We start from the raw sequence: 11,993 nt of genomic DNA, 5'->3' as shown, positions 1-11,993 counted from the left end.
AAAGGAACGCATTGACATTGATGTCATGTAATCTTTCAGCTGGAAGAAGTAACCAAAAGTTTAAGAAAAAATTGTTGTGCACTTTCCATTTTTATCAAAAACGAAAAAACACAATAGGGAAAAATCATCCGTTATATTCTTATACAATACCTCTGTTCTGTACATTTCCTATCGATAGATATACTAACCATGGAGCAAGAACTTGGCAATTGGGCAACATTGTTATGGACAATGGACAAGATACGAGAAGCAAACAGAGCAGCTGCTAATCATGTCATGAGAACGGAGTCTTGATTCTTCAGCTTGTAGTTCTTGGCGAAGGCGGTGTACACGAAGAAGTTGAGTGTGCACATGGCGGCCATGGCCCAGAAGAAGTAGTCGAGGTGTCCCTGGTTGAGGTTGTCGGAGATCCACCCTGCACTACCCCCCGTGGCCGTGAACGCCGCCACGATGGCATAGATGGACGAGCTCAGGAAGCTGCCCAGCGCGATGGTGAGCAGCGCCAGCGACGTGCACGTGCTCTTCATGGTCTCCGGCGCCTCGGCGTAGAAGAACTCCAGCTGCGCGATGTAGCAGAACACCTCCGCGCCCGCCAGGAAGAAGTACTGCGGGATCTGCCACGCGATGGTGATCTCCTCGCCGCGCGCCGCGCTGCCGAGCCGCTTCATCTCCACGAGCGCCGAGATCGCCATTGCTAGAGCCATGAGGAGCAGGCCGGCGCCCATGCGCTGCAGCTGCGTCGGCTCGCCGCTGCCGCCGAACGAGAATCCGCTTTCCCTCAGCGCCGGCACGATCGCCTTGCTGTAAAGCAGCACCCATGTCAGGACGCAGACCACCTCAAATGAGCCCATCGACGCCGCCGGCACCTTCACCGACAGGATGGACACGTTCATGGCGTTGCCCTGCTGGATGAAGGTGGTGTTCATCTGCGTGTACGCCGAGGACATGACGATGCTGGTGACCCAGATGGGCAGTAGCCGCAGCAGGATCTTGAGCTCCTCCCCCTGCAGCATGGTGCGGAGACTCCACGACGAGCCCGCCTCCTCCGGTATATCCTTCAAGTCCGCCGACTCGCAGATGATGTCCACCTTGTCGCCGTCATCGCAGAGCGTGCCAGCGTCGGCGGGTTCCTTGTCCGTGGGCACGGGGAGCTTGTACATGGGCAGGGCCGTACCGGCAAATTCGGGGGCCCTGAGCGAAACAATGGATTGGGCCTTGGTGATCTAGTGAAGGATCATGAATACCAAGCGATACCAGTCGGCAAGCGCGATATGCTGTGTGAAAGCACAAATGTTAGAAGTCACACGAGCGCGATGTGCTGTGTGAAAGCACAAATGTTAGAAGTCACACGTGTGACTGATAGTTAAATCATCACATAAGGCCCAATAACTATTTTTTGTTCCGGAAATTTTTTTTGTTGCTGGAACAATTGTTATTGTTTGGGCAACAAAATTTTTTTTCCGAAAAAAAGTTTGTTCTAGCAACAAAGCATTGAGGGGTCTGGTTTATTAGGCCGATTTTATCTCCAAAACATGAAATCTTGAAGAGGTTGGGGTGCTGTGACAGATACACTTGAGATCACACACGTGACCCCAAATAGCACCCATGTAAAAAAAAAGTGGCAAGTGTTACGCCTACGACAATTTATCTTTTAGGAGCAATTTGGGCCATATTTTACCACAAATTGGGTTAAACAATCAACTAAATTAAAATGTTTGCATGACTATATCTAATATATACCTAATATTTTGGGGGCCCTTCGAATTCGGGGGGCCCTGTGCGGTCGCACGGCCTGCACGTGCCCAGATACGGGCCTGTACATGGGCGTGGCGAGCACGAAGGCGGCGAAGGCGAGCGCGAGGCAGGCGGTGGAAATGCCGAAGCCGAGGCCCCAGCTGACTTTCTCCTGGATCCACACGATGAAGAGACCAGAGACGATCGGGCCGAAGTCGACGCAGAGGTAGAACCAGCTGAAGAAGGACCCCTTGCTCTCCCGGTCGGTCGCGTTGTCGTCATCGAACTGCTCCGCGCCGAACGGCAGCAGCGACGACCGCACACCGCCGCTCCCGATCGCGACGAGGTACAGCCCCACGAACGCTACGGTCTGCGCGCTGAACACCGAGGAGGCAGCGAGCACCGTGGCTGCCGGCATGAATGCGGAGAAGGTCACCAGGATCATTCCCTGCAGATGGCCGGCACACGCAGATAAAATCAGTTGCCATGTAGAATCAGTTGCCATGAGGACATGACTGATCAATGTCCTTGTCCGGAATGCAAATCAGTTAGGTTGGGATGCACGAGAAAGCAGGGCACATACAAGAAGGTAGATGGTGAGGGATACGAGGATGGTGTTGTAGTTGCCCCAGAAGGCGTCGGCGATGATGGCGCCGAAGATCGGCGTCAGGTAGCTGGTGCCAAACCACATCGTGACGTTGGAGGCGCTGGCCAGGTTGCTGCCGTGGAGGACGGTCTCCATGTACATCACCAAGTTCGTCGAGATGCCATTGAACGCTGTGCTCTCCAAGCACTCGAACCCTGCGCGCGGCAGCGGTCCTCCAGCAATTAGTACCGGCTCCGAACACATAATGTTCCAAAGTTTTTAGATTCGGTTCTTGTAAATTATCACAGTAAAACTACCATTTTGTGTCTGTATTTTTTTCCGCTAGAAAAAGGTGTCATAAATATTCTGTTCCTCGAAAAGAACAAATGCAACATGGAGCTTTTTTCTCACCGAGAACTACCATTGGCGCCTTGCTGCCGGTGCATTCTTTTTCATTCAGGAGCGGCACTTGCAAGCTATCGTCCTGAGGATCTGGCCTGTGACCCTGCAATGGAGAAAACTGTACAAATTCTGTCACTGAATGATGAATCTGCGTAGTTTACTCTCTGAATATTGAAATGTCATGGCTAAAATCCAACGGTATGGTATGACGTGGACGCCATTTGCATAGCAGAAGTGAGGATCTATGATTCCAACCATGACGATGCAAACTTAAACAGCGGTGTGCCACCAAAATTCAAGCAATATGATCTAAGCATTGTCGATATTCGCTATCTTTGGTGGACATCTTTTATGCTTTCTGAGCATGAGCATGCACTGTAAAAAAGAGGCAGATTGTTCTTGTTAGTGTTGATCTCCATCATTTGGGCCCAACGGACCAAAACGGGCCTTGACTCGCGCCCTGATCGGGGGTGCCCAGCCTGTGGAAGGCTGGTGGGCCCCGTCGCGTAGCACACATATAAAAGGAAGAGGTGGGGGTCAGTGACAGATAGTCTAAAGATCGTCGCCCTTTGCCCCAACAGAAACCCTAGCCGATCAGGAATGTGCTGAAGCGACGGGAAGCGCCACCAGCCGCCGTTGCCACTGCTTCACACCTTCGTCAAGGTAGCCGCCGCCTCTGTTCCGCGAGTCCTCCACCCCTGCGTTCCTCGACGGTGACGTGACGTGGAGGTCACCGAGGACATGAGCAAGGTATTTTCCCCAGCAGAAAGTTGTTTACCCGACTGATCCACACCTAGACAATCCACAGAATCTAACATTGGTATCAGAGCTGCTCTACGGAGTGGATCTAGTTTTGGGGATCGAAAAGAAATGTTTTCGATCAGAAATCAAAAGAACGAAAGAAAGTGAAATTGGATCTCATATCAGAGACCAAAAGAGAGGATTCGGCGGCGCCGCCATCTCCTCGGCCACTCATGGTCACCGCCGCTCCGTGCGCTGAAAGAGAAAGGGGTGAGAGCAGGACGGCAAGGCGGCGTGAGGCCGTCGACGGCGCGGACGCCGAGCCGGGAGAAAGAAGAGCTAGAGAAAAGAGAAGCTCGCTCCAGGGTCACCGGATTTGGACCGGTGGCCGGGCCTGGCGGCACGGCGGCGGCGCCGCCCACTCGGTGCGGGAAAGAAGGATTCGTCCTCAGATCGAAAGAATAAAAGAAAATAGATCTCAAATCGAAAAGGAAAAGAACAGAAGGATTCGGTTCGACGAACCCTAACCCTAGGGTTTGAGGCCGGAGGGACGTACCCGCCGTTCCTCCACCGCAGGCTGCTGGCCATGCCGGGACGCCGGATCGCCGGAGCACAGCACGTCGAGCCGCCGCTCGCCGCCGGGACGTCGGGGCGCATGCGCGCGGACGCGAACGCGAGGCGCCGTCAACGACAAGCTCGACGGCGACGCGCTCACCCACCGGTGAGAGCGCGCGCCGGCGAGCAAGCCGCGGCGGCGCCGCCTTGTCCTCCTCCGCGGCCGCCATGGCCGTCGATGCCTTCACTCTGGCTGCCGCCGCCGTCGTGGAGAGAGAAGGGGGAGGGAAAGAAATGGCCTAGGGTTTCAGGGGGAGGGCCGGTCGCCGGGATTTTTGTTCCCGCGGGGAACACGGCCGACCGTCGGATCAAGATCCGACGGCCAGAGAGCGGCTGGATCCTCGTGGGCCGGGATGCGGCCCGTGAGGGAAAGGAGGGCGAGCCGAGCCGGGCCGGTTTAGCGGCCCGGTCGTTGGCTGTCGGGCCAAAGGCCCAGGAGGGCGTGCGCGAGCCGGCCACGGGCCAAAATCGCAAGCGGGCTGCTTCAACAGAAAAGAAAATTTCAAGTTTTCTTATTTTTAGAAGTTTTTCTTGATGATTTTGATTATAGTTTGAATTTATATTCAATTTTGCACCAACGTGTATATTGTTTAGAGATAAAAGAGTACAGTAATGCTTCTGAAAATAGAATTCCTACATGTTTCCGCTGCAAAGTTTAAATAGTTGCTCCTTCAATTTAATTCGAACCAACGGGACAATTAAATTTTAAGAGCATGTTTAGAGAGCCTACTTTGAGTAAGTTTTGTACAGTTTTATCTCTATTCAATTTTGAACCAACGAGATAAATTATTTGGAGAGAAAAAGAGTACAAAGTACAATTAAAGAGTACAAAGCGTTTTATCTGTAAAGAAAAGGTTTTCCGCTGCTACAATGATGTTATCTTTCAATTAAGTCGGAACTAACGAGAAGATTTAATTGAAAGAATAGTATAAAACTCTTAAATGAGTTTTTCCCTGTGGGTTAAATACACATTTGAAGTTTAAAGTCTCAGAAAAGCTTATGGTGTCTTAAGTTAAAGATAAGTTTTGGCATCATTTTGCCATTTGAAGTCTCAAAGTTGAGCATTACTGGAATCACAAAGTAAATTATGGTATTGTTATTTTCTGACCAACGTTGATGATAACATTATTATAATTTTTCCATGAATCATACCTTGAAGTTTAAGGTCTCTGGTAAATGTTGCATCAAAGTGACCATTTCAGAGAATAGCTAAAGAACTGCTCTCAAACTAGAGAAATGTATTTTCTAGTTTGCGCTGCAATAAAGTTGATTATCCTCTAATTAAATTCGAATCAACGGGAGAATTTAATTTTGATGAGCAGATATATGGTTTTAAAGTTTATTGAGTTTTCCATACATTAATTCCGTTTCTGCCCAACGGTGATACATAATTAATGTAAAAGATTATTCTATTTCTGCCCAACTGTGATATAGAATAGAACTTAAAGTATTGATCATTGACTTTTCAGACAAAGAGTTCTATGTTGTCCTTGAAGGACGAAAGACAATGAACTGGGTACTTGTGACTTAGAAAGAAAGAAGGTCATTACATAAGAGAATATATTCTCTGTAAAGAACGGCTTGACTGGAAAAAGTACTCAGGATATTTATCCAAGAAGAGTAGATAAAGCAATAAGAGTTCATTTTGAGAAATGCCTCTTATGTACTCTCTATCAATAAGAATTCATTTTGAGTTCATTCAAAGTTGTGATAAGTCAATACATGTTTAATTTGACCAACATCAGATTAAGCATGTGTGTCATGGAATATTCAGATTTATTTCTGAATTTGATAAGAACCAATCCTGACTTTTTTGTCAGGAAAAGTATAGAATAATACCCGCATTGCAGTTAAAATTGGCATAGTTTTATCCCGCATGGTGGGAGAAAGTTGTGATGACTCATGTGCTTTTGGTGCATCCCAGTCTGGGAGAGAACTTTTGGAGTATCTCTTATGCTATTCTAAAATTGATCGGGCACTTCTATTGTGTCACAGTGATTAAGCGCTTAATGAGTTTAAGAAGAATGGAAAGTTAAATGCGAACCTCAAGATAAGGATGATACGCGAGCGTGACTCGCTAAATTACCGGTCATAAAGGACTCTGCTGAGTTCTCGAAGTGAAATGTGGAAAAAGTACTCCCATACGAATTAAGAAATTACTTTGTCCTGCATGACGTAATCATGTGGATGAAGTAATAAAAGTTTCCTCATTCACAAGAGTTATGAATAGATTTCGAAATTGTGGCAGAAAAGTTCGTGCCACATTTCGAGGGGGGAGAAATGTGAAACAGTTAAGAAAGATACTTCCCTGCACTTTTTGATGCGTACTATGCATTGAAAGCAAGAGATGATCTATTAAAGAATGAATGTGACTGTCAGGGGGGTACAACAGTCACTATACTGATACCCCTATGTAAAAAAATAGTTAAATTCCAGTATTTATGCTGGACGGCCCTCAAAGATAGTAAGATGATACTTACAGAGCACATATAAAATTTTTAACAAACAGAACCCAAACAAAGAGATTTATTGATAGCCATCTTTAAAAGATGGCAAAATCTGGGGGAGCATGGCATGTAGAGATCTAAGACTTGAAGAGAAGTGGGAATGCGTGTCCACTTCGATGATTCGAGAACAACAAATTTCTCATACGTGCTGATGTTGTATACAACACATGTTGTTAGCTCTTAAAGAAAATGAATAAAGTAAAGAAGGATCTTGTTATGCAGGATCTCATTAGTCTATTGCCATTTGGCAAATAAGGAGCAACAACAGCCTTATACAAAGTAAAGAAAATCAAATTGATGTTGATTCCACCCCATTTGAAGAGTTACGAGAATTCCATGGGTTAAGGTCATGGAAAAAGAAGTGATTCCTAAAAGAGCCATCACAGTAGGTTATAATGGACCTATAAAATGCAATGTGACTCTAGAGGGAATGTTGAAAGATATAAAGCAAAATTTGTGACAAAAGTTTTAGTCAAAGAGAAGAAAGAACATACGGGATACCACAATAGTAAATTCATTTATGGATTGAAGAAAGCCAAGAGACGGTGGTATCTAAAGTTTAAATGAAACAGTATGAAATTTTGGGTTTCCAAGAGATTGAGGAGGACAATAGTTTTTAAGAAAAGTTAAAGAATGGGAATCTGATTTCCACATCTTAAATAAAGATAGCATCCTACTTTCTGTGGTGGTGTTAATGTATTGTTATAGATAAAGAACTCTTGTCCTCAAATTTTGATCTTGGTGATGGGTTTTCATTCTACGAATTGAAACACATCAAGATAAAAGGAAGGGGTATTATGGTTACAACAAAGACATACTTGGAAAAGATTCTAAAGAAATGAAGTATGCATATGAATAAACTAATGCCTGTTCCTATCGTCAAGGGTAATAGTTTTGAGAACTTTAGTGTTCCAGGAACCAATGTGAAATGGAAATAGTTCTAAATGCTTCAGCTGCTGAAAGCATTATAAGCGCGCAAGAAAAGAACTTACCCTGACATATTTTGTGTATCCGGGTTATTTTGGCAAAAGTTCAATCCAGATATAGATCACTGGAGTGAAATTGAGAATATCGGCCTCATGCTAAGTTGGAAAGATCAAGTACTCTCAAAAGGTTGTGAGTACAAAAGTAGAACTTGTGAAATGTGTAGCGAAATCCACAATTGTCGCTAACTTTCACACTTGGAGGTTTTGTGTGGAAAAGCTCCAAAATGAAACAATTATCATCAATGTGATGCAAAAACATGGTATAGCATGATATGAGGCCGAGGGTCAGGCAAAATGATTAAGGGAACCTGTACCCGTAGTTGATAATGGTTGACAACAGCAATAACCATTAAAGTAGTTTGCTCCTACGACAACAAGTCAAGTGTGGTGCCAAACACATTGACACAAAGTTATACGTTGTAAAGGAGAAAGTCCGGAATCATGATGAAATGCATTGTGAGTATAAATGACAGAAAGTGTCTGCGGATCCGCTTGCTAAAGGCTTGCCGCCTAGTGTGTACAGAGAACACACAGTCGACATGGGTTTATGGTATAGCCTATGTTTTCCGGATGATAAAGGGCCCAAAGTTAAAATATCTATTTCAAAACCGAGAGGTGTGTTGTAGCTGTTAAGTCCATCGGCTATTGACCGTGACGATGAGGCATGCTCATATGCACTAATCCGTAATGGAGTAGGTAGATAAAGAATCAAGAATGAAGAAGTAAAGATTGAGATAGGTTAAAATACGAGATGAGATCAAGGGGAGAGAATGTTAGTGTTGATCTCCACCGTTTGGGCCCAACGGACCAAACGGGCCTTGACTCGCGCCCTGATCGGGGGCGCCCAGCCCATGGAAGGCTGGTGGGCCCCCGTCGCGCAGCACACATATAAAAGGAAGAGTGGGGGTCAGTGACAGATAGTCTAAAGATCGTCGCCCTTTGCCCCAACAGAAACCTTAGCCGATCAGGGATGTGCTGAAGCGACGGGAAGCGCCACCAGCCGCCGTTGCCACTGCGTCACGCCTTCGTCAAGGTAGCCGCCGCCTCTGTTCCGCGAGTCCTCCACCCTTGCGTTCCTCGACGATGACGTGACGTGGAGGTCACAGAGGACATGAGCAAAGGTATTTTCCCCAGCAGAAAGTTGTTTACCCGACTGATCCACACCTAGATGATCCACAGAATCTAACAGTTCTTCCTCTCTATATGCTTTGAGGTTCAAAAATAGCAGTACTACCATTTAGCAATTATTGTGATATTCTACCATGAAATTTGTCTAGTTTAACAAGATCAGTACTCAACCTTCATAAAAAATAAAACTAAATTGATTAATCGAACACAGTCAAGGCAATGTTTCTTTACCTTTTCCGTGCCTCCTGGTACTGGGCTCCTCGCTCCAATCGTCCATCGTAGCCGATCCGGCGTGCGGGGCGTCCGCCGGCGTGGAGTGCTCCTGGACGGTGTGTGGGGCGTCAGTGTCAGGTGGCGTGGAGTGCCCATGGACGGTGAGCGCCCGAGGCCTGATGGAAGAGCGAGCAGCTACAAGCAGCAGAGTGCACAGCGTCAGTTGTCGTCGTCATGCTCATGCTTGACTATATGTTGGGCTGGTAGCCCAAAACAGTTTCATCTTAGTGGGGATGGGTGGAGAGGATGATAAAAAACATAGGAGTACTCAAGGTCTCAACCATATTTTGGGAGGGAAATTCAAGCAACAAATAAATTGTCGTTAAAAAAAAACTCCAGTTGTGCCGGTGGGTGACAATAAGAAGTGCCGGTGGATAAAAATTTAATAAGTTCCTTTTCATTTTAGACTTGGTCTTTGTTGCTGGCGGCTAGAGCTACCTACTCCTCCCATGTTCTCATCCCTGGGAACTAATCGTCTCGCTCTCTCCCACGCATGCAGAACGAAGCCGTCTCCATGCGACTATGCGAGAGATCGAGAGCGAACGGAAAGAGCTAGGTTACCTTGGGCCGGAGCCGCGTGCGCTCGCCCCTCTCCATGGCGTCCCCCGCATCCATGCCGTCCGAGGTAGCTCCTGGGAACGGGTACGAGCTGATCCCGCCAAGAGAGCCGTGCTTCTCGCGCGCGCTTCGGCGCCTTCCTCCGGTCAGGCTCCGACCTCCGGCCGCCGGCTCCTCTGCGCTGCTCCGGCGATGTGCTGGTGCCGAGAGCTGCTGCGACGCAGCAGGCAGCGGCTTATATAGGAAGAAGCGTCCAGGCAGTGATAGAGATTGGTTGGTGAATGGCGAGCTCGGTCGGTCGGGTCCGCAGGTGATTTGATAATGGGGCAGATGAAGTTGCTGTCGGCTCACGTAAAATAATTGGGGGCGCGCGAGGCGAGACCGCTTCAAAACAGCGTGGTTTTTCACCGGGGCAAGGCAGCTGCGCGCAGCACGAACCCTGAAAGCCTTGACCTTCCCTGAACTTGTTGCCGATGCCAACATGGGTAGAACGGTCGCTGCTGGATCGCTACACGCCGAGCCGGTGCGGCCTGCAGGCTCCGTACGTGGTTGCAGTTGCAGCGCCACCGCATGGGCCCGGGCAACCGGGGGCGAAGTGTGCTGTTTTACTTCGGCGCTAGGAAATGGATTAACAGCCGCCCGCTGCCCAGTTCGTCGGACTTCGGTACGTAGGTTAGGTGCCCCCGGATGATAGATTATGGATATGGCTAATGGAAGCCCCGGCCAACCAGAGCCAGTCCCCGGCGCTCCCTACCCGCGCGTGTGTCTAGCACTAGTGTTTTGCGCGCGCCCATGCGCACGATAAAGAATAGTATTTCAAAAGTGGCTAGGATGGAAAGGGAAAAATAAGATTGCAGTGCGAAATTATATTGTATCGTAGGCTAAAGTCACAGCAACCAATAAACAGATATCTTTATGCACGTGGCACTCCACATTTTTCATAATGTGCTGAATTCGCCATGACTCAAAAGATCACACGTTTCATGGTAACACGATACGCGGACATCACGCCATATATAACATACACGGTTATTAGTTTAGCATGGAGAGGCATTTTTCATAATACCGTAAACTAAGAGAGCTTGTTGCTGTCCGTGGGAAAGGAATAATCATATCAACATGTAGACATGACATATTATTTAGTTCGATCTATTGCCATTTCTACAGCGCCCAAGTAGCAACTGAACTGAACTTGAACGATACTCAGAATGTTCTCTACCCTACCTCACTTTTGAACAGCCTACGTAAATGATGAATATAGGAGGATGAAGCCCTCAAACGTACCTTTTGTATTTCCCTTGTTGATCAACTCCATATAGATAAGGTATTGGTAAAAGGAAATCTTTGCAAATGAAAATTGTGTAGTGTACATGTGGAAATATGGAAATAAAAAGCGTAATCAAATTGGCTCATACTTTTCTTTAACTCTACAACAAAATTCATGCCTTAACTGATTTCTTTTTCTTTTTGCAAAACTTAACTGAAGAAAATTAAATGCTTGATGATCAGATAGACAACTTGTTGCGACACATAATTGGAGCCTCAAGTAAGAGCAGATCCAATGAAGGTTTAAACTTTGTTGAAATTGCTCAACTGCAGATAACATATGGACAAATTTTTACCCAAGTGCAGAAAGCTCTGAAGCTTTTTGGGAAGTCCTGCATGACCAGATAACCAAAAACACAAACACTTTTAGATGCTTAACTCATTTGAAATTCTTTCCAACAAAATTACACAAAAAAAACATCCGAGATATAGATAAAAAAGTATCATTTTTCATTGCAGAGTATGGATCTAACATAGAAAGTGGTTGCAGGTACATTTGTTATTTCTGTTCCATCTTACACAATATTAGTAGTAGTACTGAGGAAGTATATATAGAATCATCTGACAACTTCAACCATGAAAAATAAGATACTTTAGTCAAGGCATCTTAATCTTTAATCACTGAGGTTCTATATAGCTTCAATCAGGTACGAGCTGCACATCAATTTCAAATGATCAGAATTTTTTCTAAAGGGTTTACTGATCTAAAACTATTTGACATGTAATTGTCAAAATATTAGCCATTCTAGAATCTTGTCATTTGCCTGTAAGTTGGTAGGGGCCCGCGCTATTTGTTTCATGGCTGCTGTCATTTGAAGGCTCTGAACAAATATTTCTGGAAGGGTTATCTGCATGGCATTTTGATTTGCTGCGATAGATGCAAAGCAAGTGGATTTAATGATGTTACAAGGAATAGCATACTTCCGACATGAATGGTTGGAGTAACTTGATTGTAAGGTGTTTGTCATTCTGATTCACTAAGCAATAAAGACGAAGAACCCAGCCACTGACCAAAATAAGTTGCAACCAGCCACTGATCAAAATAAATTGGAAAGGAGAAAATGAGATTCTTTGGAATACTAAAGCACTGTATAAGTTAAAGACAAGATAAATTGACAGCTCGCAATAAGTAATAAG

At 46.2% G+C, this 11,993-nt stretch overlaps 1 protein-coding gene across 1 annotated transcript; it reads right to left on the bottom strand.

Annotated features, from left to right (window-relative positions):
* Window positions 1-114: 114 nt before the first annotated feature.
* On the bottom strand, window positions 115-9,807 carry LOC120656908 (protein NRT1/ PTR FAMILY 8.3-like). Its single transcript, XM_039935134.1, has 6 exons — window positions 9,534-9,807; window positions 8,931-9,107; window positions 2,732-2,840; window positions 2,318-2,535; window positions 1,790-2,182; window positions 115-1,223 (listed from the first exon to the last, which is right to left on the bottom strand). The coding sequence occupies exons 1-6, from the start codon at window positions 9,585-9,587 to the stop codon at window positions 270-272; spliced, it is 1,905 nt and encodes a 634-aa protein (XP_039791068.1). The 5' UTR covers window positions 9,588-9,807; the 3' UTR covers window positions 115-269.
* Between the last annotated feature and the right edge of the window lie 2,186 nt (window positions 9,808-11,993).

This window comes from Panicum virgatum, chromosome 1N (genome assembly GCF_016808335.1).
Source record: "Panicum virgatum strain AP13 chromosome 1N, P.virgatum_v5, whole genome shotgun sequence".
In the NCBI taxonomy this organism is placed as follows: Eukaryota; Viridiplantae; Streptophyta; class Magnoliopsida; order Poales; family Poaceae; genus Panicum; species Panicum virgatum.
This window is presented reverse-complemented; position numbering and strand designations above follow the sequence as displayed.